This window comes from Gymnoscopelus braueri (assembly GCF_963280865.1).
Source record: "Gymnoscopelus braueri genome assembly, chromosome: 15".
Lineage (NCBI taxonomy): Eukaryota > Metazoa > Chordata > Actinopteri > Myctophiformes > Myctophidae > Gymnoscopelus > Gymnoscopelus braueri.
This window is the reverse complement of record NC_137620.1, coordinates 3,594,997-3,619,971: the sequence shown is the minus strand read 5'-3', so window position 1 is coordinate 3,619,971 and position 24,975 is coordinate 3,594,997. Positions and strand designations below refer to the sequence as shown.

The window sequence follows — 24,975 nt, the reverse complement described above, 5'->3', positions numbered from 1 at the left end:
AGACACAGACAGCTTATATTCAGTGTGTGATGAGCCCCACACACCTGTGGCCTTTCAGCCCTGCCAATGATACATCGAACACCCTGTCCCAAAAACAATATTACAATAATACATACATTATCTCAGGCTGTATAGCCGTCATAAAGCTACCTACAGAGGCACCTCTTGTCTACTCTTAAGGAAAGTAAAAAATAAAAACACCCTATGGCAAGGAGAAACTCCACAACAACTCAGAGGACAAAGTATGTCCCTGTACACAGGCCCAGATTGGACGGACTGGCACTTAGGGCTGGGCAGTCTGGGGCCGCGGCCAAGCCAAGCAAAAAAAAAAAAAAGACCTGCACGCCCCGGCTTAACTTGACTTTAGGTGCTGAAGCACAGGGCACCAACTTTGGGGGGGGGGGCACCAACCTTTTGGGGGGGCACCAAACGGCGTGGAGAAAGGGAAAGAAGACAGAACTACCGCCGAAAAGCGGCGACATTTAGAAGCACAGGCGGTAAAGGAGCGCTAAAACAGTGAAACACGCCGGTGAAGCGTCATTTTGTTCCGCGCTGCACCAATTCAACTGTCCTGTAGAAACGCTATGTCCAATCTTTGATAAAATGAACAGCCACAGGACTAGTGATTACATTGTTATGAATAGGCTATATGCACAGCAGCCATATTGGAAGGACATTGGGCCTTCACAGGTGTTACCAATGATACTAATGAAGGCTCTGTTCCATTTAGTGTAGCACAGTGGTTCTCAAACTTTTTAATTTCAAGGACTCCCATAACTCTGAGAGTGTACAAATGGAACCAAATGGACTCTCAGAGTTACACACCCAGAGGAGGCCATTTGGAACCCCCTCAAGGAACCATGAGGGTCCCTGGACCACACTTTGAGACCAGAATGGAACAGAGCCTTCATTAGTATTATTGGTAACACCTGTGAAGGAAGTAAGAAGAGGCCCAATATTCTTTCCAATATGGCTGCTGTGCATTTAGCCTATTGTGCTGCGATATTGTGGTTTTGCCAATATAGGCCAGGCCACATGAACATAGCATGTATATCACAGGGGTGTAACGATAAATTTTAACAGCGATACAATACGCATCCCGATACACGATGGATCTGTCCTCGAGCTGATACGGTATAACTGTGATATCGAGAGGTTCCTTTTGAGAAAAAGAGGGTGGTATGAGTCACCAAGGAGGAGAGAGTTTCTGTCTGTAGGTTTTCTATAAGACTGTTTTTTAAACAATTGGTGTCTTTGATAATTAAAATGCCCAAAAAGTTAATCTCTTTTGTGTTGGCAGACATGGTGAATTGCAGGTGAAAATCATGCAATGAGACCTCTGTTCCTGACCAAATGAAAAACACATTGTCTAGGTACCGCTTCCAGACCCATAGAGAGAGAGAGAGTTCTGACACTAGCGTTCACTTCTTCGGGCCAGGTCTTCTACATACTGTAGCCGTCTATTGGCGAATAGTGACAAAGCTTTAAACCGGAAGTTCATGGAATGCATTGAAGTCTACGGCTTTTCCAGCTTACATGAACCACGTGACCGGCGCTGTTTCTGCCCCCTCATTGGCGCAACTCTCTAGTACGCTTCCAAATAGAAATGTCATGTTGAAATATTATCTAGGGATATAGACCTTTTCAAAATACCAAACTAGAATTTGCCACCTTGAGTGTCCCTGATTAGTGAAAAGTCTGACCTGGGCCCATGGACTAATGTTTGGACACAATTTGTAGGAGTAATATAAAAAAGAAAAGTGAAAAGTGAAGTGAAAGCAAAAATTGTGCAGTTTCACCACAATCGGACGCTGCGTTGATGATTTGCGGTATTTTGTTCAAAACGGGCCACTCCTGCAAACTTTAGATGTCAATCTTAGCCAATCAGGATGGAATATGAAAAATCAAACAGATCCGTCTTGATCACATGACTATAGAGATCATGTGTACCGATTTGCGTGAAATGTGGATAAAATGTTGGATGTTATAGCGCCACTATGAGGCTGATTTGAAAATGTTCAAGTGGCATTTCTTCCTCGGCCTAATGGGAATTTGCGTGCAAAGTTTCACGGAAATTGCACGCTGTGTTCATGATTTGAGGCATTTAGTTCAAAAACGGAGAAGTCCTGCTAACTTTGGAAGCCAATTTTAGCAAATCAGGATGGAATATGAAAACTCTGAAATACCTGTTTCGTTTAATGACTATAGAGATACTGTGTACCGATTTGCGAGATTTTTGGACAAAATCTGTATGAGTACTGTAAAAATTGGTGTCTTTGATAATTAAAATGCCCAAAAAGTTAATCTCTTTTGTGTTGGCAGACATGGTGAATTGCAGGTGAAAATCATGCAATGAGACCTCTGCTCCTGACCAAATGAAAAACACATTGTCTAGGTACCGCTTCCAGACCCATAGAGAGAGAGAGAGTTCTGACACTAGCGTTCACTTCTTCGGGCCAGGTCTTCTACATACTGTAGCCGTCTATTGGCGAATAGTGACAAAGCTTTAAACCGGAAGTTCATGGAATGCATAGAAATGTACTGGATGAATGTTTAAAGATCACTTCTTGTTCAAATAATCCCACATACAGCGAGGCAAAGCATCATCGACCCCATGGCCACTCCTAAGATCTGCAGGTAGAAAGGGTTGCCAGATAAGAAATAGTTTGAAGTGAGCAACAAAGGTATTAGTGTATAATGATTCAATGTCCATAGTTACTAAAAACCTGTGTGTCCTCGATCTGTACAATTGCTTTAAAGATTTTAATGAACACACTGTCCACAGAGTCTCTGCATGGCGTGTGAAGGTAATGGCTAATGGCTGAAAAGAATAATCTACAAATGCTGATTTTTTTCTGTTAAAGTCCAATTGCTGAGATAATCGGTCTCCCTGGGGAGTATCAGTGAACAGTTGTGGATATGCTGTTTTGTCTGTATGCTGTTTTGTCTGGGTTATGATTTTTTTTTTATACAAAAGGTTGTATTAGCCAGTTGTCTCTGAATCTCTCAACCATATGCCTCTCTGTTCAACACAACAATGGCACCCCCTTTGTCAGCACTCTGGATGACCTATTGGATGGCTATTTTCACTTCTTCTTCAAAGTTAAATTTGTGGAATTTATGGAATTTCTTTTCAAACTAAACATAATTTATGAAATTATTTTGAAAAATATCTTTTTAATGTATGAAAAACTGTATATATATATATACTTTTTTTGTTAAAAGATATTTGGAAATAATAATGATAATAATAATAATAATAAAAACAAACAAGAGAAGGGGAATATTTACTCGCGACACACAAAAAGTCCCGACCCACTGTTTGGGAAACAGTGCTGTATAGCACCAAAATAAGTTCCCCTATGACTACGGGTCAGAGAACCACTTTTAGTGTTATTTAGCTAAATATGTTTAGTGTGAGATTTCAACATTAAGTTGACGATAAAATGTACCACTTCTGTCACTTCTCTCTATCCTCCCATAACTTAGAAAAGCAGGTAGTGTCAACATATGAAAGAGTTTCGTAAGCCTGTGCACTGCAATACAATACTGGTTTGTAAAATAGATCGTAGCTGTCTTGCCTAAAATTGACCACTTCTGTAAATGAGTCATACTTCTCTCTTTTTTTTCTTTCTTTTTGTCATCAGTTTTCTCGCCTATAGTTGTAAGCCTGTGCATTAAAATGCTGTATGTATGGTTTGAACTGCCCCCTCCACATGAAAACAGCTGTCACAATGTTATAATTTGCGGGTGTTAAAATGTGTGAAATGTTTTTAATAAGAAATGTGTCAAATGGTTGTACTTCCTCTTTCCATCTCTCTGTAGCACGAAGACAGACAGACAGACAGACAGACAGACAGACAGACAGACAGACACAGTCTCTGGTTTTATTCAAAATTACGACTATAGTCTTTTTTATCACTCTGTGTTGTTATCTCTCTATTAATAATCTATATCGACTGGCCATTAACCATTTTGTCTGAAATATAAATCAGTATACACTATGAACTGTATACTGTTCACCGTATAGCAGGTGTACTTTGAAAGCAATGTAGGGGAACCTAATGCTTAAAGGGATATTTCACTTTCAAACATGTTTGGGGTCATCTTAATGTCTACTCAGGCTTTTGTGAGCATCCCGGACAGTTTTTAAGTTACTTGCTTGAATCGGTATTTAGATATTGATATTCATTGTATCAGACACGCCCCCTTATACAAACCCATTGTAACTTCAAACTCATATGCCCTCCTAATACGTGAGGGGACCATATTTTTTCGATTATTTCATTAATTGTATTTTTATTTTTTTTATTGTATATAAACTTTTTCATTTTCCCATTTAAAGAAATTGAAAGCAGTAATTCAAAAAACACGGCCCCCTCTCCCATTAGAAGGACAATATAAGTCACCAGAACCAAGGACTGGAGAAATGGAGTTAGCTCACAATGCATTATGCGATGCATTGTGAGCTTATACATAGTTTTAACATTACTGATATAGTCTATATCCGTGGTTCTCAATGTGGGGTCCGGGGACCCCCAGGGGTCCTTGAGGTCGGCGGTCCTCATCAAAATGAGTAAATATAGCATCACATTCCGTTTAACCACTTAAGCCTATCCACCTGTTTCCTAGGCTTTTCACTTCCTGTGTGTTCCACTTCCTGTCGATTTGATCCAATGAAATCCAATGAAACTGGTCAGATGACTAATGACATCCAATGAAATCCGACAGGAAGTGGAAAACACACAGCCTAGGAAACAGGTGAATACCCTATTTATTGTACATCGGCTAAACAGCCGATGTACCATCTTGAAAATATTGAAAAAAATTGAAACATTTTAACAACACAATTTTTTTATGGGGGTCCCTGGCAAAAAATATATCCAGGTGGGGGGTCTGCGGCTAAATATTCATTTGGGGGTAATTGACATGAAATGTTTGAGAACCACTGCTGAAAAAAAACAATTGTAATGCCAATATTGTATTAATCGTCACACTGTTTTGAATGCTCGTAAAGTTAATTTAATAATGTTTTGACCTGAGACGGTCTTAGTCAGGTACATACATGATGAAGACTGCATCAGGTCAAAACATTGTACATTATTAAATTCACTTTGGGTTCAAAACAGTGTGAGGATATAATTTCTTTTAACCTTTTTTCACCAGCACCAAATTTCAAATTCCATATGGATGAATGTGCATATTATTGGACGGCAATTCACATTGTCACCAGCAGAAACATCCAAATCTACATTCTAATGACAGACAAAACATAGGATGCCTGCCCTTTTTAAAAGTGCAGTATATCCTCATCATCATCATCATCCTCATCCTCATCCTCATCCTCATCCTCATCCTCATCCTCATCATCATCATCATCACTCCTGGTCCAAAGTAGTGCAATAGCCTAAAAGTGATAAATGTGTTAAGTTAGCAGTCTTGGTTGTCATTGCTCTGTAGCATTGCTTGTCAGTGGTTCTCAAAGTGGGATCCGGGGTCATTGAGGGGGTTGCAGGGGTTCCCCAGAAGATTTAGTTAATGTACCATCAAAAATCTGTTTAACAACTTTAACCCTATTTGAAAATAGCTTCCTTCTACATGTCTTCTTGTTTCTGCATGGTGGACACACACACACACACACACACACACACACACACACACACACACACACACACACACACACACACACACACACACACACACACACACACACACACACACACACACACACACACACACACACACACACACACACACACACACACACACACACACATACACACACACACACACACACACACCACAACAGTAGAACACAGTTACACACACAGAGTACACCAGAGACAAGTCCAAAGTCTGGCCTGGGTCCAATTGTGGCAGATTTTTCCTAAAATGTATCATTTACGGCCCGCTACTCATGTGAAACTCATACAATTAAGTATTTTTAGTTAATTTGAATTAACCTGGGCAAATAGGCAATTTCTCAGTATTTGTTAGGATTCGTAACTGCTTGTTCCTTGTCTTGTTTCATTCTCAAGATGTGAAATAAAAAAAGATGTTTTATTTTTTATATAGAGATCTTATCATACCGGATTACATCCGGCTACACTGCCATTTGTATAAAAGACAATGTATTGGACTGTGAATACAATAGCAATGCGGTGTATGCAAAAAAAAAGAAAGAAAAAAGGCAGAACTTTTTTGTTTCGTAGACACAGATGACTGGCTTACATTTGGCTACAGTGCCATGTCAACAAAACACTATTGATATTTCACTCTAGTTAGCAATTTTAGTAGCCTAATGTAATGCATTTATATGTGACTTTGTTATGGTCCAAAGGTACAGTATGACAGGAGATGCAGTTGGCCTTATTAAGCTATTTTCATATTTTCAAATATGCCCCCATTTGAAAAAGGTTTACACACCCCTGCTTACACATTCACACCCCACCAGTGGAGGCAACCATGCAAGGTACCAACTTGCTCACCAGAATGCAGTTACATTATAATATATAATAGGATAATAATATTTTTTTTAATATAGCACCTTTTTAAACAAAGTTACAAAGTACTTAACAACATAGAATCAAACAATAGATCATCAAAAAATAGGATGTCAAGACAGTAACACAGTATAGTATCAATGAGAGTAGATGCACCCATTTCTGCCGTTAGGGGGTCAGTGTCTTGCTCAAGGACACTGAGACACTAGCCTGGTAAACCCTCCCTCCGGAAATCTCATTTCCATTTGATTTCAATCAAATAGAAATGAGATTTCCGGAGGGAGGGTTTACCAGGCTACTGAGACACAGCAAAGAGGAGGATCTAAACAAACACACACACACACACACACACACACACACACACACACACACACTCACACGCACGCACACACTCACTCACTCACTCACTCACTCACTCACTCACTCACTCACTCACACGCACACGCACGCGTGCACACACACACACACACACACACACACACACACACACACACACACACACACACACACACACACACACACACACACGTTGAGGTAGACTACGAGTATGTAGCCATAATTACATTTGTTCAGCCTTGTATTGTTTGCCAGTTAAGCCGGAATTGGTGACCTACTGAAGTCTGTGACTCCAGTGGTCGCTGTTTAACCATTTCTGCACAAATCCTATCAGGATTTTAATTTTACAGGCACCACTGATTGAATCAGATTAAATTAGACAGCAACTGTTGGAGTCACAGATTTTGATTACCATTGTTGTTGATGTAACACTGATACTAGCTGTCATGGCAATAAACTAAAAGCTCAAAAAAAATGTACTTATGAGAATGAGAGTCCACTTTTCATGAGACATTCTAGCCTGCATCATGCATTATTGTGTCCTATTAAATGACTTTTTTTAAAGGTTTGTTGCACTAACAGCACCCCCCCCCCCCCCCCCCCCACTGAAATGCTGGACGACACATTTCAACATGAAATTGGTGACTAAATTGAGAGCTTCTGCAACTTCTGTAACCTTTCTCTTTGTTTTATCTTTTTCTCATGGTTTTCGTCCTACAGAGGAAGAAAACAGCAAAAAAATAAATTTATATAAAAATAGAAGCTAGCATTAAGCCTGTATGTGGGTCTCATAACAGACTTTATGGACAGCTGGTATAGCATCGATTATCATGCTGGGGGCCCTTTAGTTGCATAATTGGCAGTGGTGGAAAAAGTACTCAACTGTATTACTTAAGTAAAAGTATCAATACTGCAATGTAGAAGTACTCTGTTACAAGTAAAGGTCCGGAATTCAAAGTTTACTTGAGTAAAAGTACAAAAGTATTGGTATGAAAATGTACTTAAAGTACCAAAAGTAAAAGTTGTAAAATATTTGAAAATGCAGATCTACAAGCTCACAACGTGTTGCCATGCCGAGCTTGTAGATCGGCTGTTTTCAAATAGCCTAGGACTGCTGTTAGAAATAGTTATATATGTTGGTGAGGGTAGCTTCAAGCTTGGTCTAAAGCTTTTTTATATAAAGCTTTTTTAAACAAATTAAATAGCAGGGTTTTGCACTCTCCTTTTGGGTGAACATAGGCTACAGTACACTATTATCGCCACACGGGGGCAGGATCATGCCTCGTACGGTTTACCAGACGCTGTTGCCGGATTTTGTGAGAGAAATAAGCAGGCAGGTCTATGAAAACAAGCCCAAAAGAAGCGACTAATGAGCACTTTAAACCTATATTAGCGACGTGGTGTGAGCTTGTAGATCTGCTATTTTCAAAAATATCTTGAAAATAAAAAGTGAAATCATGTTTTGAATATATTTGAAAAATAAACTTCAGATGGGGGAGAATTACATTAATTTGGGGCGTCCTTGACATGCAAATGTTTGAGGACTGGTTTAAACATTAATAATACAAAGATATATAAAGTACACTTTAAAAACAAGCCCCAAAAAAATGTTCAACCCCGCAACTACCAATATTTACAAGCAATGTTACGACCTTATAAGGTCTAGACCATATATTCTGAATTCCCCAAAAGAGGACACCCACGGGGGGTTTTGTGGTACCTTAATTCGGTTAATTCGGTTAATTCTCTTTGAGGTACTGAAAAATATTGTATAATATATTTATTACAATATTACGTCACATCGCGACGCGTTGTGAGCTTGTAGATGTTCTATTTTCAAATAACCCAAATTAATGCATAATGTATGTTTAAAGCGCTCATGCTTCTACCTTTGGGCTTGTTTTTCACAGATACCCGGCTGCTTATTTCTCTCGCAAAATCTGGCAACACTGAAGAAAAGCCTTGCCCGCCCCGCCCCGCCCCTCCAGCGCTGCTCGACCGCACAGGGCACAGGGCCCCGTGACGTCGATGCGTGGCGACATCACGTGATCTTTCGGCTTCAGCCATTGGCTGGAGTCAACATTTAAAGCGAGGTTTGAATTCACCCTCTAAAGTAGCAGCAGGCAGCTAACAGTAACGGCTAATAAACAAACAGACATTACAAGGGGTTACGGACGGCGTTTTGGCGTTATTTCTGTCGTAGTTTGACCAATTCGAGGATAAATAAGCAGGGAAACGGACCACAAACACACTCGGACCACTTTTATCCGTGTTTTTATTGTATCGTGGCGTTTTTTGTTTGTTAACGTCGTGTTTGTGAGCGTGGCGAGTTGTTTTCTGTTTGTTGTGTGTGTTTCTGCTAGTTTGTCACGATGGCTTCAAACACCAGCATGAGACGAGAGGACAAGAACGTCGGGAAGAACATCCAGGTGGTCGTCAGATGCAGGTACGTGGATGTCATTTAATTACTATCAGATGCAGGTATTTTAACTTAAGTATTAAGTAATATCATTGTTGTTAAGCGTGTGTATTTTACCCTACTGTTTATTTCCGTGGGAGGGAGGTGGCGGTGCGTTTTAACCAGTGGTGGAAAGTAACTAAGTACTTTTACTCAAGTACTGTATAAAGTAAAACATGACTTACAATTGTATTGAGTGTTTTCAATACTTTTACTTCTACTTCACTACATCTCAGAGGAAACTATTGTACTTTTTACTCCACTACGATTATTTGACAACTTTGGTTACTTTCACAAGTTAACCACTTCAGCCCTATTTGAAAATGGCAGATCTACAAGCTCACAATGCCACGCTTTGTGAGCTTGTAGATCTGCTATTGGTAGATAAGTTATAAGTTGTGATATGGGACGTTCTGCACAATGAGTAATCTTTTTAATTTAGGTACTTAAGTACATTTTGATGCCATACTTTTGTGCCTTTACTCAAGTAAATCTTGAATTCTGGACTTTTACTTGAGTTAAAGTATCAATAATGCAATGTAGAAATAATTTTTCCACCACTGGTTTAACGCTTCAAACTCCGTCTACACGCAGCATAATGAGCGTATGTTGGTAAAGCAATCAATCTCCAAATACGCTTACAAAATAGCTGATGATGAGCTTGTAGATCGGCGGTTTTCGAAAATGTCTGAACATCTTGACATACAAGGGGATGGACTAGTGTTTTTTGTTTTGGTATATATAAAGCTAAGCTTCACCATTCAAGTAACAAACTGATACAGGGTAGAGGTGGGCACTAGAGACATCTGGGCACCTCGATGTAATATTGTTCAATATGTTAAAATGTAATATTTGAAAAATAGTCTTAAGTAATGTAAAGTGTACATGCATTATCAGACTTAATTTGATCCTTAAACTGTATTTTTATGCCTCAAATGACTGGATATACAGTTTTTGTAGACATATTGGACCTTGGTTGTTGAATGCTTGTTGAATGCTTAAGCATGTTCTAACTTCTAATCATGTATACTTGAAAACATTTTCCAAATATTTTTTTAAAAATGGCCAATTTAACACAGAGATGCCCACTTATCCTGTTACCACTGAGGATAAACGAGAGAAGATATTTCTCCCACTAGTCAGTATCTGTCTTACACCACAGGTTACTTGATGAATGGCAGAAGTCTTTAGTTGTTTTGGAGGGAATGTTGTACCTGATGCTTAGTAAATGTATCTAGCTACTTTGTAGTTGCGTAATGTCGTGACTGAGGTCTTGTTATGACACTGACTAAGTCACCCATCCTTGTGTTTTCAGGCCCTTCAGTGCAGGGGAGCGCAAGGCCACCTACAATGTGATCGACTGCGATGCCAACAGAAAGGAGGTGGCTGTGAGGACCGGTGGGGTCAATGACAAGGCAGCCGCAGCCAGGAAGACCTACACCTTTGACATGGTGAGTAGACATTTATGTTAACCCATTCAAACCGGGAACGTGTCTCGGTCATTTTTTGATTTCTTTAGGCTATTAAAAAGTAGCAGATATACAAGCTCATAACGTGGCACCGAGTGCCGCGCTATGAGCTTGTAGATCTGCTATTTTTTGGGAGAAATCGTGAGTCTTTAATCGTGAGTCTTTAAGCGAACATTTGTAATTCAAATCTTTGCGTCTGGGGAATTCTACAAATGTATTCTAAACCCTAAATAATGTTGCTAATATAATGGGTTCTCAAAAATTATATGTACGGTATTTGGCCGTGGACCCCATGTCAAAATAGTTTGTTCCAGGGACCCCCAGAAGTTGTAACTGTTAAAAATGTTTGCTTTAAAAAATATATGTTCAAAGATTTGCGCACATTTTCACGATTTTTCAAAAATGGCAGATCTACAACCTCAATGCACGGCGAGCTTGTATATCTGCTATTTTTGACTAGCCAAAGAAATCTTAAAATGACACACAGATGCGTTCCCGGTCTTAAAGGGTTAAAAAAAAGCGCAGCAGTTGTGACTCCACATTCCAAGTGTATGTATGTTCCATCACAGCGTTTCCCTCTGTCGTCTCTTAGGTCTTTGGTCCCGCAGCGAAGCAGATTGACGTCTACCGCAGCATTTTGTGCCCCATTCTTGATGAGGTCATCTTAGGTTACAACTGCACAGTCTTTGCGTAAGCAAGCATTTGTTGTAAACTTGTTTTGGAGCCACTTTTGAGGTTGTAGTGTCTAGTGGTGCAACAGTTAATCGACTAACAGTTTCCATTACGTCCCCTAGTCTAGGGGATAAGGGACGCAACATAAAATGACAAGTGCATTTAAAATGGAACGTTCATTTATTACATATTTAAGTGGTTAATCAGGCTATTGGCGTTTCTGTGACAAGTCAGATCTGAATTGTTTGATTCCCATTCCACATTTTTAAGCAACTCTGTCCAAAATCTCACATTACGTGATCCCCCAGCTGATGTGTATTTGTTGTGATTGGTCAGCTATGGACAGACGGGGACAGGAAAGACATTCACTATGGAAGGCGAGAGAAGCCCAAATCTGCACGTCACTTGGGAGGATGTAAGTTTTTCACACAAAGTACTGCTGTGCATCGCAGGCATTGATCTTTGTTCTGGACAATTACAAACCAAATGAACACTTGGTCACATCGTAGTGTGTTGTTGCCTTAACGTTTGCTTGTTTGTTGTCAGGACCCACTGGCTGGGATCATCCCTAGGACGCTGCACCAGATCTTCGAGAAGCTGGCAGAGAGTGGCTCAGAGTTCTCCGTTAAAGTGTCCCTCCTTGAGATCTATAACGAGGAGCTTTTTGACCTGCTGAGTTCTGGCGAAGACGTCAGCGAAAAGCTCAACCTCTTCGACGACCCACGCAACAAGGTAACAGTCTGATGGACGATTTTACTTTGGATATAGAGTGCTAATGTCAGGAGTTGTTGGATAGTTTGTGAAAATCCCTTTTGTATTTGCTGTGCTTTTTTGTAATTTTAAAACTTTGCAAAGTATTATATCATGCATTGTTTGTAAGCGACTAATTGGTGGTTTTTGACAGCGTGGTGTGGTAGTTAAAGGTCTAGAGGAGATAACTGTACATAACAAGGATGAAGTCTATGCCATCCTTGAGCGAGGCTCTGCCAAGAGGAAGACTGCGGCCACTCTCATGAATGCCTATTCCAGGTATTCAACAGCAACATATACGCGCATTAGTTGTTGGTACTGTATATGCAATCCTCTCCAATGACCTTGGTTGTATTTATGTTTACATTTACATTTCTTTTCAAGTCGGTCCCACTCGGTGTTCTCCATCACTATTCACATGAAGGAGATCACCCTGGAAGGAGAGGAGTTGGTGAAGATTGGCAAACTGAACCTGGTACGTCTTTACCACAAATAAGTTTAGGTGCTGCACAGAAGTAAAAAATGTTGTAAATGCCACTCAACCTGTCCCCTGTCATCTTTAGGTTGATCTCGCGGGCAGTGAAAACATCGGCCGTTCGGGGGCACAGGACAAACGTGCCCGCGAAGCAGGCAACATCAACCAGTCTCTGCTGACGCTGGGCAGAGTGATCACCGCCTTGGTAGAGAAAAGACCTCACGTCCCTTTTAGGTAAGCTGTGGTTGTTGTAACCATTTCCAGTACTGCCGGGGCGCTTTAGGTGGTTCAACAGTGGGTCTGGACCCACTTGTGGTTTTCAAAATCTTTGGGGGAAAAAGTAGTGGAGCCTGTGGCTTGACCACTTGTATGTCCTTGCCCGGGGACCCCCAGGGGTCTGTACTCGGTCCCAGCATTTGTTCCCTCTTAACATCACCAAAAATGGCTGCTCTAGAAGCATGCAGCGTGGCTCAACACAACATTGGTGTGAGCTTGTAGATGGCCTACATTGCTGAATTTTTGCAGCTGCATGATGTCAACTTATTATGACATGCCCAGAATAGTGATGCTAAGGTTCATGTGGTTAATGTGGTCAACTCTGCTCACCTGGACACAAAGGATTGAGCCCTTTTACAAAAAGGAATAAAAGCTGTGTACCTTGCCCTTCAGAATTACTGTAAAGTTATATCCTGACGTGATCTCTTAATGTTCTACAGGGAGTCTAAGTTGACTAGGATCCTACAAGACTCTCTAGGGGGACGGACCAAGACCTCGATCATCGCCACGGTGTCTCCCTCTTCCTGCAACATGGAGGTGTGTTCATCAGGGCTAATTTATTTTCGTACACAACAAATTTCTGAACACTAGAAATGTGTATCGCCGTCATAAGATTGACATATCCAGTTACTTTATTTGTTCATTTAGACGATCCCAGGAATAATGATGCCGTATTTATTCATGTGTGAAGTTAAAGCTAGCGTTGGGTTGTCTCTGTGCTGTGTGTGCGTGTAGGAGACATTGAGCACCCTGGAGTACGCCAACAGAGCAAAAAATATAATGAATAAGCCAGAGATCAATCAAAAGATGACCAAGAAGACTCTAATCAAGGTAATGGAAACGCAAGTGATGGTTAGGAGTTAAGCCTTTAAACTACGCTGTACAGATGTGACACGTTGTTGGCTTCAAGGTCAGTCTTTTTTGGTGTAACGGAGAAATTGGTACATTTTTATGGTAGAGGAAATCGTATAATGTTCCAACAAAGCTGAATAATGTCAATCATCTTATATGTGGACTCCTTTCTCACCCCCACTCAAGGAATATACAGAGGACATTGAGCGCTTGAAGCGTGACCTGGCTGCTGCTCGAGACAAGAATGGGGTGTACTTATCCTCTGAGAACTATAAGTATGTCACCTTGGGATGTTTTGTCAGGCATTGGTCATTTCCCCCCCCCAATCAGGAACAGCTGATGCCTGTGGGAAAGCTCCTTGACTTCCACCATGGTTGTGCAATTAATTGGATACCTGATTTACGATCTCCCAACTTATTATAATTCTATCTGGGAACATTGGTAGTGAGTGGTGTGTGTGTATATGTCACAGGGTGTTTGGAGAGCCAGGGTGATTGAAGACAGAGCGCTTGTTTTTAGGCACGGGGCTTCGGGGCGATGCGGGGCTTTTCGAGACAGGGTTTATTAGCGAGGCTCGTGAGGAGGAGGAGGAGGACGGCGCTGCGATGCGGGGGGGTTATTACGCGAGGCTCGCGAGGAAGAGGAGCCTCCTCCTCCTCCTCCTCCTCCTCGCGTTTTAAACCGTCCCGTCCTCTCCTTCTCTCCTTCTCCTCCGAGGAGGAGAAGGAGAGCGCGGAGAGGCGGGGCTTTGATGCGCCGACGGAGACCTGTCTTTTGTTGTTCCCCCCCACATAGCTATAGGGGAACCATAATATCTATGAGGGGAACGCTGAACACGCGTTCACACGCACGGCGCGCCGACTTAGTGGAGCTTGAGGCCGAGGAAGCGCGCCCTCGCGCCTCCAGGCGCGAGTGCCCGCGGTGACCGGCCGACGCTCCACTAGTCGACTCAGCGCCGTTTGATTTGTAAACCGATAGGGACAGAATAGTTCTTTTCATGGATCACTGTGTGTGTGTGTGTGTGTGTGTGTGTCAGGGAGAAACTAAAACAAAAGCCAGCAGAACACAATAAAAGTATCTTAACAGTCCATTGAAAGCATGTGCGTGCGCGTGTGTGTGTGTGACTGTGTGTGTGTGTGGTAGCGGCCATATATGCTTGTGCACAAGCCTGGCTTGTGGCTCCCTCTAGTGTCTAGTGTTGCTTCTACAGAATTGCTGGGTGGGTGGTAAAAACGAGCGAGCCTTCTTCAATCACCCTGGTTCTCCATACACCCTGTAACATATATATCACTGGTATCACCAAACCTTTCAGCTTGTGACGCAAAATATGTATCCCGGGGATCCAAACGTATAAAATAAATTTAATGCAATTTCAAAGATTTTGGTAAATTTTTGAACATTTCTTACCTGCATTGTTTAATACTGCTGTAGAGCACTGAGTGTTGACTCCCTGTGTTGTGTTGCAGCCACATGACTGAGCAGCTCACCGCCCAGGAGGAGACGATAGCTGGCTATATGGAGCGAATCGCTGCCGCAGAGGAGGAGCTGAAGAAGGTATGTGTTGCACCACAAGTTGGTTTAACTCGAATTATAACTCTCTTGAAAGAATCTTTGTATTGATTTGAAGTTTTATTGGCCATATTTAAAACATTTCCTCAAATTATGAACTTGTAGATCAGCTATTTTCACTATTTGTATGCTACCACAAAGTATAACTACAGCGTTGCCAGTTAACTGGGCTACATGATTTAGTTGATTATAATAATTACAAATATTCAAACTGTTTTTGTTCGTTAATATATATTTAAGAATTTACAAAAAATATAGGAGAAAAATGTTCATAAGTCTGTTATATTTCTCAGTTAATTGCCCAGCCCATGAACTTTCTCCTTGTGTCAATGATTAGCCACTCATTAGTCCATTTCCTCTCTCTATCCCAGGTGATGGAGCTCTTCACTGACACCCAGAGCCAACTGGAGCAGTGCACTGTCCAGCTGGAAGAGAAAGACCACAGGTTCGTAAGAACTATTACTACACAATTTCTGCACCACCTTACAGTCCAAAAGCAAAGTAGATGCAGGACTTGAAAGTAAAATGCATAAATGTCCTGGTTTTCTGTTTACAGGCTAGAGGAGACCAAAAAGGCCCTCGAGGAGACGACACAACATCTGACTGAGGAGCAGTTTGTCTGCTCTGACCTGACCGCCACCCAGGACAACCTGTACAGCACAGCTGACCAGGTGAGGAGTAACACACTTACGTATATCCTTGCTGTCGGGAAGAAACCTTGTGTTGACTTTTTATGTGCTTTCCTAAATTAAGAATTAATTGAAGCGTACTGGAAAGCTGCCGTCCTTCATGTGATGGTTTGGTCAGCCTATGTATACACATTTTCACTATTATGACATGTTAAGTTACTGACTTCTGTGCGCCTCTCACAGAGAAACGATCAAACCTTTTTAGTCAGTCACAGGCTGACTTTACCATACTGGACCGGGTGTGCGGTCGATCACAAAGTAGATATTAGCGGTCACTCAGTGTAGATGATTCTGCTGTAGCTGTTTCATCCTTCCCTGTGTGAGGAAGCTGAACTAGTCTTAATCTGATGGCTTGTGTGTTTTCTCTCCTCCAGCTGCTGAATACAGCCCACGTCAGCACCAGTCACGTGTCTGCTCTCCATGACAAGCTGGACAGGAAGAACGAGGTGCTACTCAATTCTTCGTTTTCACGTTTTGCAACTTCATATCGCTGTTGTAGGACAGAAACCTTCCATCTCCACATTTCAACTTTTCACATTGATTTTGTAAATGAATGCCCTAGTTTGTCGTGTTATACAAAATTGGCAAAATGGACGATCAAGCTTGTAGATCGGATATTTGAGTATTAACGATCTTGTGACTAAATAAGGACGTTGGTTCTAGTTATCTTTTTTCCATTTCCTGAACACTGTGAACACATAAATTTGTTCGGTGGATTGAACGTCTGAGTGCATTTTTAAGCTTCCCCACAGCTGATTTCATGCATTAGGTTGCTGTAAGACAGTCCAGTAACATTCAGCATTTTAAACTCCAGGTGGAGCAGCAGAATCTCAGTGTCCGCCAGGGCTTCAGCCAGAGGATGGATGGTGTGCTCGGTAACATGGAGGGCAGTGTCCGCCAGCAATCCTCAAAGCACCGCAGCACGCTGGCCAGCTTAACGTCATCCATGGGTGAGTTTAAAGAGCCAAACACCACAGCCTGCTCACCAGCTACCAGCTGGTTTTATTTGTACTTAAAGTAGCAGTATATAATTCAGAAATACTATTACAAAAAATCTAGCTTTCAAAATCTCTGAAAAGCTTTTAATAATGGCAGATCTAAGTACAGTTCACAATAATGGCAGATCTAAGTACAGTTCAAATTTATTGTGAGTAAAATGTGTGTTAGCATTATTTCAAACTTTATTAATTAAAGTTGTGCTACAGTGAGTTGTGCTACAGTGAGCTTGTTGATCTAATATATCAAAAAAAGTGAAAGTCTAACAGCTTGGAGTTTTTTGTGACATGGGAGCACAATGTTGTTCTAATTCAACAGTTTTGTACATAACACGTTTTCCCCGAAAGTGAGTCTGTGACAATATTGTGCTCTATTGTTCAAGAAACAAAGCGCTCACAAAGATCATGACTTGGCCTAAGAGATATTTTCAGTCGTGCAATTTTATTTACCTTTAATCCATGATCCCTCCATAGACTCTGTGCTGTCGGTGAACGAAGAGGCGATGCGCGGAGCTGTGGCCACCATGGAGTCCTTCATGGGAGGAGTCACACAGCTGGTGGCCCAGGGCCTGTCTGGCTTCCAGGACAAACTCCACCAGCAGGAGGCGCTGTGCCTGGAGAACAGAGACAGCCTGCTGGAGCTGCAGGTGAGGACCTTTGCCATTAGGCCAGTGTCCCCATTAAGGCCTGAGGTTCCGATTCTACAAAATGTCTTCTAAATCCTAACAGTTTTTTGAACAAACTTATGTTGCTACAGTATATAGCAGTGGTCAATGTTGCTATATATCACCGATACCCAGGACTTGCGTATCGATCGGTACCGATAGGCTACCATTTGTTAAAGTGGGCTTCAGTGACCATCTGGTTTCCTTGAGGGGGTTCCAAATGGACCCTTACAGGTCTGTAACTCAGAGTGTACGACTGGAACCAATTGGACACTTACGGGTCCATTTGGTTCCACTTGTATACTCCTGTATTCATTCCTAGATCAGTGGTTCACAAATTGCATTAGTAATTGTTAAAGCGCTGCTACACTTATAATGTAAGGGTATAAACAGTGATATTTTGAATGCTCCAGTTGATGCAGGACTGTTATATGACTGTGATAAATCATGTGGTATCGAACTGGCAAAGACTGGCATACTCACAGATGATGATTTTAGGCCGTATCTGCTGCTTTTCCGATACTGGTATCGGAACAACTCTAATAATAATCTCAATGTTCTCTGAACGTGTGTGTGTGTGTGTGTGTGTGTATTAGGAAGAGTTCAAGCAGGACCTGCAGGAGGCTCTTGCGGCCTCTCTTCTGCCCAGCGTCTCAGCCATCAGGACGCTGAATGAGGCCATGAGGAAGACCGTGGAAGACCAGAGAGCCCTGGCTGACAAGGTCCTTATGATGCCATTACATTTACTAATATAGTGGTTCTCAAACTTCATGTCAATGACCCCCAAATTGAAGAAAATGCATTTGGCTGTGGACCCCCGATCTGAAATATTTGTTTTGCCAGGGACCCCCATACAGGATTGGTTAAAACGTGGAATATGTTTTTGAAAACTCAACGTGTCGCAAAGCAAGCAAGCTTTTCAAATGGCATCGAAATTAGTTAAACCATTTTACCTCTATATACATCAGCTTACTAATTTAGCTGTGGGACCCCACTTTGAGAACTACTTTGTTTCATATTTACTAAATGCACAGGGTGTGATGACTGCACTCACTTAATTTCTCCATCGCTCTTTCTCTCTGACCCCACTCCCTGTCATCCAATCAGGTGGAGGCCATGAAGGAGGTCAATGTCTTTCTGACCAATCATGTTCAGGAGTTGGCAGAGCTGAGGATGTCCTCCCTGGACGCTCTCAGCTCATTGGACACTGAACATGAAAATTTGACTCAGAAGTTCCATGAGTCGTCAGAAACACAACAAATGGTAAGCCACACGTGTTAAAATACAATTTTTTTTTTTTTTGTGCCTTTTAACCCTAAAGCTGAAAATAGCTAATTTACAAGCTTGTAGATGGGCTATTTTGGCCCAACACCAGTGCACGGCTATGTTTAAATCAGGCACAACTCAAACCCTAAACTTGACCTCTAAAAACGTAACCAACCTGAATCTTTTCCTAATTGTATGCCCAACTCTTACTCAACCATTCCTCGTGTGGACCAGGAAAACTGTCCTCAAATTCTCTATCAAATTATGCTATACTTGTAGCAGCCATGGCTGCCCTTGGTTAGAGAGGGTCCCATCTTCGAGCCCTCCCTTCCTCGCTATTGACTGGGAAGGGAAAAACTGGTATTTCTATTTGTAAATAAAGTCCTGGTTCTCTGCTCCCAACAGGAGGTGGATCAGATGATCCAGTGTCTCCAAAGCCAGCTCAGCCTGCTGGCCATTAACAACAAGAGCCGCTCTGATGATTTGAACGCAGCCAGCAGAGCTCTGCAGAGGCCTGTACAATCCCTGAGGGAAACTATCTCCACGTGAGTAGACCACCACCTTCACTCCAACCATACAATCACACTACAACAGTTTATTGGTTCATCTTTACCCCTAGTGTTTGTGCATAAGCTTTACTGGAACTGTTTGTGCATAACCTTCACTGGAACTGTTTGTGCATAAGCTTCACTGGAACGTAAAGCACTGTTTCCCTTTTTCCCTGGGTTAGGGCTATTTTTTTAATGGGTTGCGAGTAAATGGCAACTTAAAACGACTTCATCACTTCCAACATTTTTCTAAAGTATTTCATAAAGCTCCAAGTCCGAACTCAATGGACCATCTCTTTGTCTCTGTCCAGCCGTTGCAGTGCAGCAGAGAAGCGGGTAGCGGTCCAGGCAGACCTCCTGTCCGCCACCGTCCCCTCCCTGGCCTCCGCCATCCGCCACACTGCCCAGGAGGCTGACCAGACCCTGGAGGAGAGTACAGGTTACTGCACCCTCCTGCACGACTCTCTCACTGGTAGGACATCGTCTGTTCTGCTCATTTAAAAAATAATGTATAGGCAAGAATGTGTAGGTGGAATTCACTTCACAGTAGACATTGAAAGGTGCTTTAGGTGATATTTCTTCGGTTAAAACAATGTTTATTGTTAAAGGGATAGTTCACCCCTATAATGACTTTCTATCGATTAGTCACCCCATGGAGACTTGTTCTATTTAGTTTTTTCCTAAGCCAATAATTTGATGACTGGCAGCGGTTCCGGTAGGAGACACAAAGAGTCTCCTGTGTCTCTTACCGGAACCACTGCCTACCGGTCCTCTGGTCATAAGATTATTGGCTTAGGAATGCGACACAAACTAATATCCATGAATTCAAGTCTCCATGGGCTGACTAATGGATAGAAAAAAGTAATTATTTGGGTGAACTATCCCTTAAAGCTCTATATTCCATAACGGGGATCTCCCTTTCTCTCCAGCTCTTTAGTAAACCAAAATATGACAATGAATGTTATCCCATCAGGAGAGGGCACCTCACAATATAATTTATACACTCGTTTTCCAATGTTGTCTGCTCATGATTGTTTCACCACTTTCACTTCTGGAATGAGTTCTCTCTCCTGATTGAATGAAATTGGTATCCCTTGTTTTCTTGGTAAAGAGGTGGGGAGACCTTGTCACTGAACTAATTCTAGCAATGATGAATGTAGAGCCGTTTAACACTTAATTTAAAGGAGTTTGTTCAGTCACGGGTCTCTCTAGCCTGGTTCCAGACGAATCTGCCTTTGCAAAATTGCATCGCACTCTAGCCCTCGGCAGATTAGGTCTGGCCCCCCTCAATAGTTTTCATTTCTCTCCCTCCGAAGTCGTGAGGGACCAATCAGGGCCCAGTATCCAAATGTGGGCGGGCTTATCACCTTATTTGGAGCAATGACGTACAAGGAAGCACTGCTCTGATTCGGTCGTACAAGGAAGCACTGCTCTGATGGGTTTAGGTGTAACCAATAGAGTCCGTTTGGATCTTTTTGTAACCGCCCCTTGGAAAAATCTATCGTTGATAGGGACCAGACTAATATCCACGCAGTGTGTCGTGTGATATTGTCTGACCACGCGAGGCTAGGGTCTCCAGCTCTTTAGTGAATTGAAATTACATTTTCAGTTAGTTTGTCAATGTCATGCTGCCAAGGGAGAGGCATTATTATTATTTTTTTGGAGTTCTCTGAACATGTCTTTTTTTTTGTGCTGGAGAGGTGAGAGACTTACTTAACTATAGCAATGAACATAGAGCTATTTGACACAAAATGGCACCAGGTTTAGTTCATTCTAGTCTTTGTTCACGGTCATGCCTTTGCACCCTAACAGGACTTGGAGACCGTAACATCAGTCACTGCTCCAGAGTTCAGGAGAGGGTCCAAAACCAAGCCCAGGAACAGGCGTCCCTGCTGGGGCAGAACTCTGCTGCTACTGAAGCCCTGCAGCAGGTAAATGACAAAAGCAGATGAGACGGTCGCATGGTTTGGCCTCACAACAAGGTGTGTTGCCAGTAGGCCTGTAACAATCGCCTGATCACAGGTTGAGATTAAGGTTGGGCGGTTTCCAAATTTTTAAACCACTGTTTGTGCCCCCCAAAAAAACGCAGTACTCTGTTTAACCGTCTAATTAATTTTAACGTGACCAGCGGCCGCATTAAATGGTCTGAGATGACAGCTGTTAAATTAATACAATCAGAGACTGCTATTACAGTCCATCGCCACCAGATGGCTCCTTTCCCCAATACACACTTTATTGACTGGGGCATACTATGTCCCGCACTTCTGTCTTAACTGATTGATGTCAAGTGTGGATGTCAGTCAATCAATTTGATATGAAATGTGAGTTTGCTGCCCCACCCTGTCACTTTAGTTCCAGCGGTGGACCCCGGATCTGTGGCCCATTATTTTTTTTTAATAATTTATCCCCCAGAGGCCTAGAATGATGACACCTAAACATTTTATTTGTCTTTATTCCATGTCACTGATCTTTCAGAGTGTGGAGAGCCACTCCAAAGCGCTGCTCCCAGACACCAGGGCACAGCTGACCGGGCAGCAGGAGAAGGTGAGCCAGACTGTGCGTTCGCTCCAGACGCAAGTCTCCCTGGACCAGGCTGTGCTGGACCAGGAGCAGGCTGACCTCCAGAGCCATGTGGAGAGCACCCAGGAGCTGGTCCACAACTTCCACCAAGAGCTGCGGCAAGACGTCCCTACTGGTAAGGACCACAAAGACATGTTTTGATTATTGTGTCAGGCATTGTGTAATACATAGTATTTTGATCTGTTGAAAAAATGACTGATCTACAAGCCCACATTGCGTCGCAATGGCGAGTTGTGGGAATGCAGATTACTGTTTTGAAAGTATAAAACTATCAATAGTACATTATTTAGATTATTGGCACCAGTAAAGTTTGTCAATCTGCCCCTTGTATCTTTAACCCATTTAGACCTGAGGCCGATTCTAAACTTAGTATATAGCAACACACATTTTTGTAAATTTTCAATAAATATTATTTTCTGTGTACATAGCAACAAGGAAAAGGGGTTCCTGTCCTGAAGGGTATAGTTAGAAATGGGGGATTGTTCACCGCCAAAATGTTTTTCTATAGATTAGTCAACCCATGTCATGGAGACTTTAATTATGGATATTTTTTTGTTTGTCGCATTCCTAAGCCAATCATTTTATGACCGACAGCGGTTCCGGTAGGAAACCAAGTCTCCTTTGCGTCTCTACCGGAACCGCTGCCTACCATCAAATGATAGTCTTAGGCATGCGACAAAAACTGATCTATGAATTCAAGTCTCCGTGGGGTGACTAAACGATATACAAAAGGAATTGTTTGGGTGAACTATCCCTTTAAACGCAATTATTTAAGACTATGGTCAAATTGATCTCCAAAACATCTGTGGTCCTTCCAGGTATGACCCCTCAGCGGCGGGAGTTTGTGTACCCCAGGGAGCTGGTCAAGTCTCACAGGCGCTCTGAGCTGCTGGAGAGTCTGCGTCTCCAACAGGAGGAGCTGCAGGCCACCATGGAGCTGCAGGCCGCCACCGACGCACTAGAGACAGAGCGAGAGTTGGAGGCTGAGCACAGAGTGGAACAGGTGAGCGCTTAACCCATTAAGACCTGAAGCCGATTCTACAATGTCTTCTAAAGCCGATTCTACAATGTCTTCTAAATCCCAACAGTTTTTATAGTGACATGGATGTCTGGCTTTATAGTGACATCAGAATCAGGTTTATTGTCACATCACAGGTTTACAAGGTAAAACAAGTGGGTGAAATTCGTTTCTGTACATCGTTCCCATCGCAACGTTAATTACATAGAAAGAAGAGGGGGGGGGGGGGGGTGAAGAAGAGGGGTGGGGGGCAAGTGGGAAGGAGATCAAACACAAGAGAACAGAAGAAGGCCAGACAAGTTATCTACATATTCTTTTTCCAGTCCTGGAAAAGATTTGGAATTTGTCTAGGGTCCTGGGATTTATCAAGGGTCCTGGAAAAATATTTGGCTATGCATTGTTTTTGGCAATTTCTTTCCAAAACATCTATAACATTACACAAAATATGTATTTTCTTTCCGAACGGGCTGCGTGATTAAAGCCTAATGTATACCGGACGTGACAAAAATAACAGATCTACAAGCTCACAACGTGCTGCAGCGTGATGCGTAGTTAGTCAAGTTTTTAGTTTATTTTTGCTACACTGCCTGTCTCTGGGCATTGCACATAAGAGTAAGAGACTCATTATTGCGCTGAATGTTATATATAATAATGTTATACAGGCCTGGAAATTGGGTTAAATATTCTGGAAAAGTCTTGGAAAAGTTTTGGAAATTCATTGGTAAAAATGTGTGGGAACCCTGTACAAAGTACCTGAGATAATAAAAAACTAAGGTGCCTGAGCATAGCAGCAATGTATGTATACTGTGCATGATATACACTTTATAGTGACATGGATTGACAAACAAAAATAGAAAATGTCATCTCCTTGCCCAGTATTCTTCAGATATTAACTCGCATATTTACAGTGAAGACAGTACAAGTGTATAGCTGAACACTGGTGTTCCCACACCTTAAAATGGTTTTGGGGCTCCCAAAAATGTGCCTTTGGTCTTGTCACCTTTTTGTTTGCATGCCTGTTGTTGTCATGGAATTAGTGTTTTAATGATCAACTGCTTGTTTAGCAGGATGTGCTGGAGGATGAAGCGGCCTCTGAGTCTTTCAACGACGAGAACCTGGTCTGCAATGAGAACAGCCGCGGACCCTTCTTCAAGGTGGGTAGCACCAACCATGGCTTAAGATTTGTCTGTCTAGTGGTTAAACATTTTAATGTCAACCTGGACCTCACTGGTTCTCAAAGTGGGGTCCAGGGACCCTCAGGGTTCCTTGAGGGGGTTCCAAATTGACCATAGGTCTGTAACTGAGTGTACAAATGCACCTTGTACACTGAGTTATGGGCGTCCTTGAAATTAAAAAGTTTAAGAACTACTTTTGTATGAGACAAAATGACCTTCCAAGCTGTATTTAGATGTTGTTGGTGGTCTGTTAATGTAGTCATGAGGTTGAATCTGACAGTTGAATGTATGGCTTCATGTCAGTAATCATATCCTCTTGTCCTTTCAGACTTCTCAGCAAAGGAAGAAGCGGCGGGTCCCCAAGACTGAAGCTCCGTCTGAAGCGAAATCAAAATTGCCTCTTCGAAGTCAAAATTAAAGCCTCTGCTTAGTTAATAATATCAACAACGTAAACATCTAACAGTACATTTTAAACTGTTTTAATATTCATATTTGTGTTTTATTCATATTTGTTTTTTTTCTCCAATGTTTTGCTTTGTTTTGCATATGTTTTACATTTACTTATTTTAGAAATAAAGAGATTTTCCGTACAGTGCTTTTATGTATCTTTTCATTTGAGCTCAAATCACATTCAGACCAGATTCTCGGGCCAGTACTATGCAGACACAGGATGTCTGGA

At 42.0% G+C, this 24,975-nt stretch overlaps 1 protein-coding gene across 2 annotated transcripts; it reads left to right on the top strand.

Annotated features, from left to right (window-relative positions):
• The first annotated feature begins 8,994 nt into the window (after positions 1 to 8,994).
• Positions 8,995 to 24,734, top strand: LOC308102474 (kinesin-like protein KIF11). 2 transcript variants are annotated; one of them, XM_080452202.1, is made up of 26 exons: positions 8,995 to 9,285; positions 10,613 to 10,748; positions 11,359 to 11,456; positions 11,775 to 11,853; positions 11,985 to 12,170; positions 12,343 to 12,467; positions 12,573 to 12,663; positions 12,752 to 12,897; positions 13,380 to 13,476; positions 13,675 to 13,770; positions 13,978 to 14,066; positions 15,258 to 15,345; positions 15,732 to 15,805; positions 15,917 to 16,031; positions 16,424 to 16,495; positions 16,864 to 16,999; positions 17,519 to 17,691; positions 18,306 to 18,431; positions 18,817 to 18,972; positions 19,381 to 19,520; positions 19,835 to 19,995; positions 21,336 to 21,454; positions 21,999 to 22,218; positions 22,922 to 23,106; positions 24,189 to 24,275; positions 24,625 to 24,734. In XM_080452202.1, exons 1-26 carry the CDS (start codon positions 9,212 to 9,214, stop codon positions 24,712 to 24,714), a joined length of 3,159 nt encoding a protein of 1,052 aa, XP_080308328.1. In that variant the 5' UTR covers positions 8,995 to 9,211; the 3' UTR covers positions 24,715 to 24,734. The 2 variants fall into 2 exon arrangements, with proteins under 2 accessions (XP_080308328.1, XP_080308327.1); XM_080452201.1 differs by having other exon boundaries at positions 24,186 to 24,275.
• Positions 24,735 to 24,975: the final 241 nt, after the last annotated feature.

Excerpts from the sequence above, each read along its gene's own strand:
- LOC308102474 (XM_080452201.1), top strand. The coding sequence starts at position 9,212 with ATGGCTTCAAACACCAGCATGAGACGAGAGGACAAGAACGTCGGGAAG. Across the intron at positions 15,346-15,731 it reads CAGAGGAGGAGCTGAAGAAG|GTGATGGAGCTCTTCACTGA; the intron begins GTATGTGTTGCA and ends TCTCTATCCCAG. Across the intron at positions 23,107-24,185 it reads CTGAGCACAGAGTGGAACAG|CAGGATGTGCTGGAGGATGA; the intron begins GTGAGCGCTTAA and ends CTGCTTGTTTAG.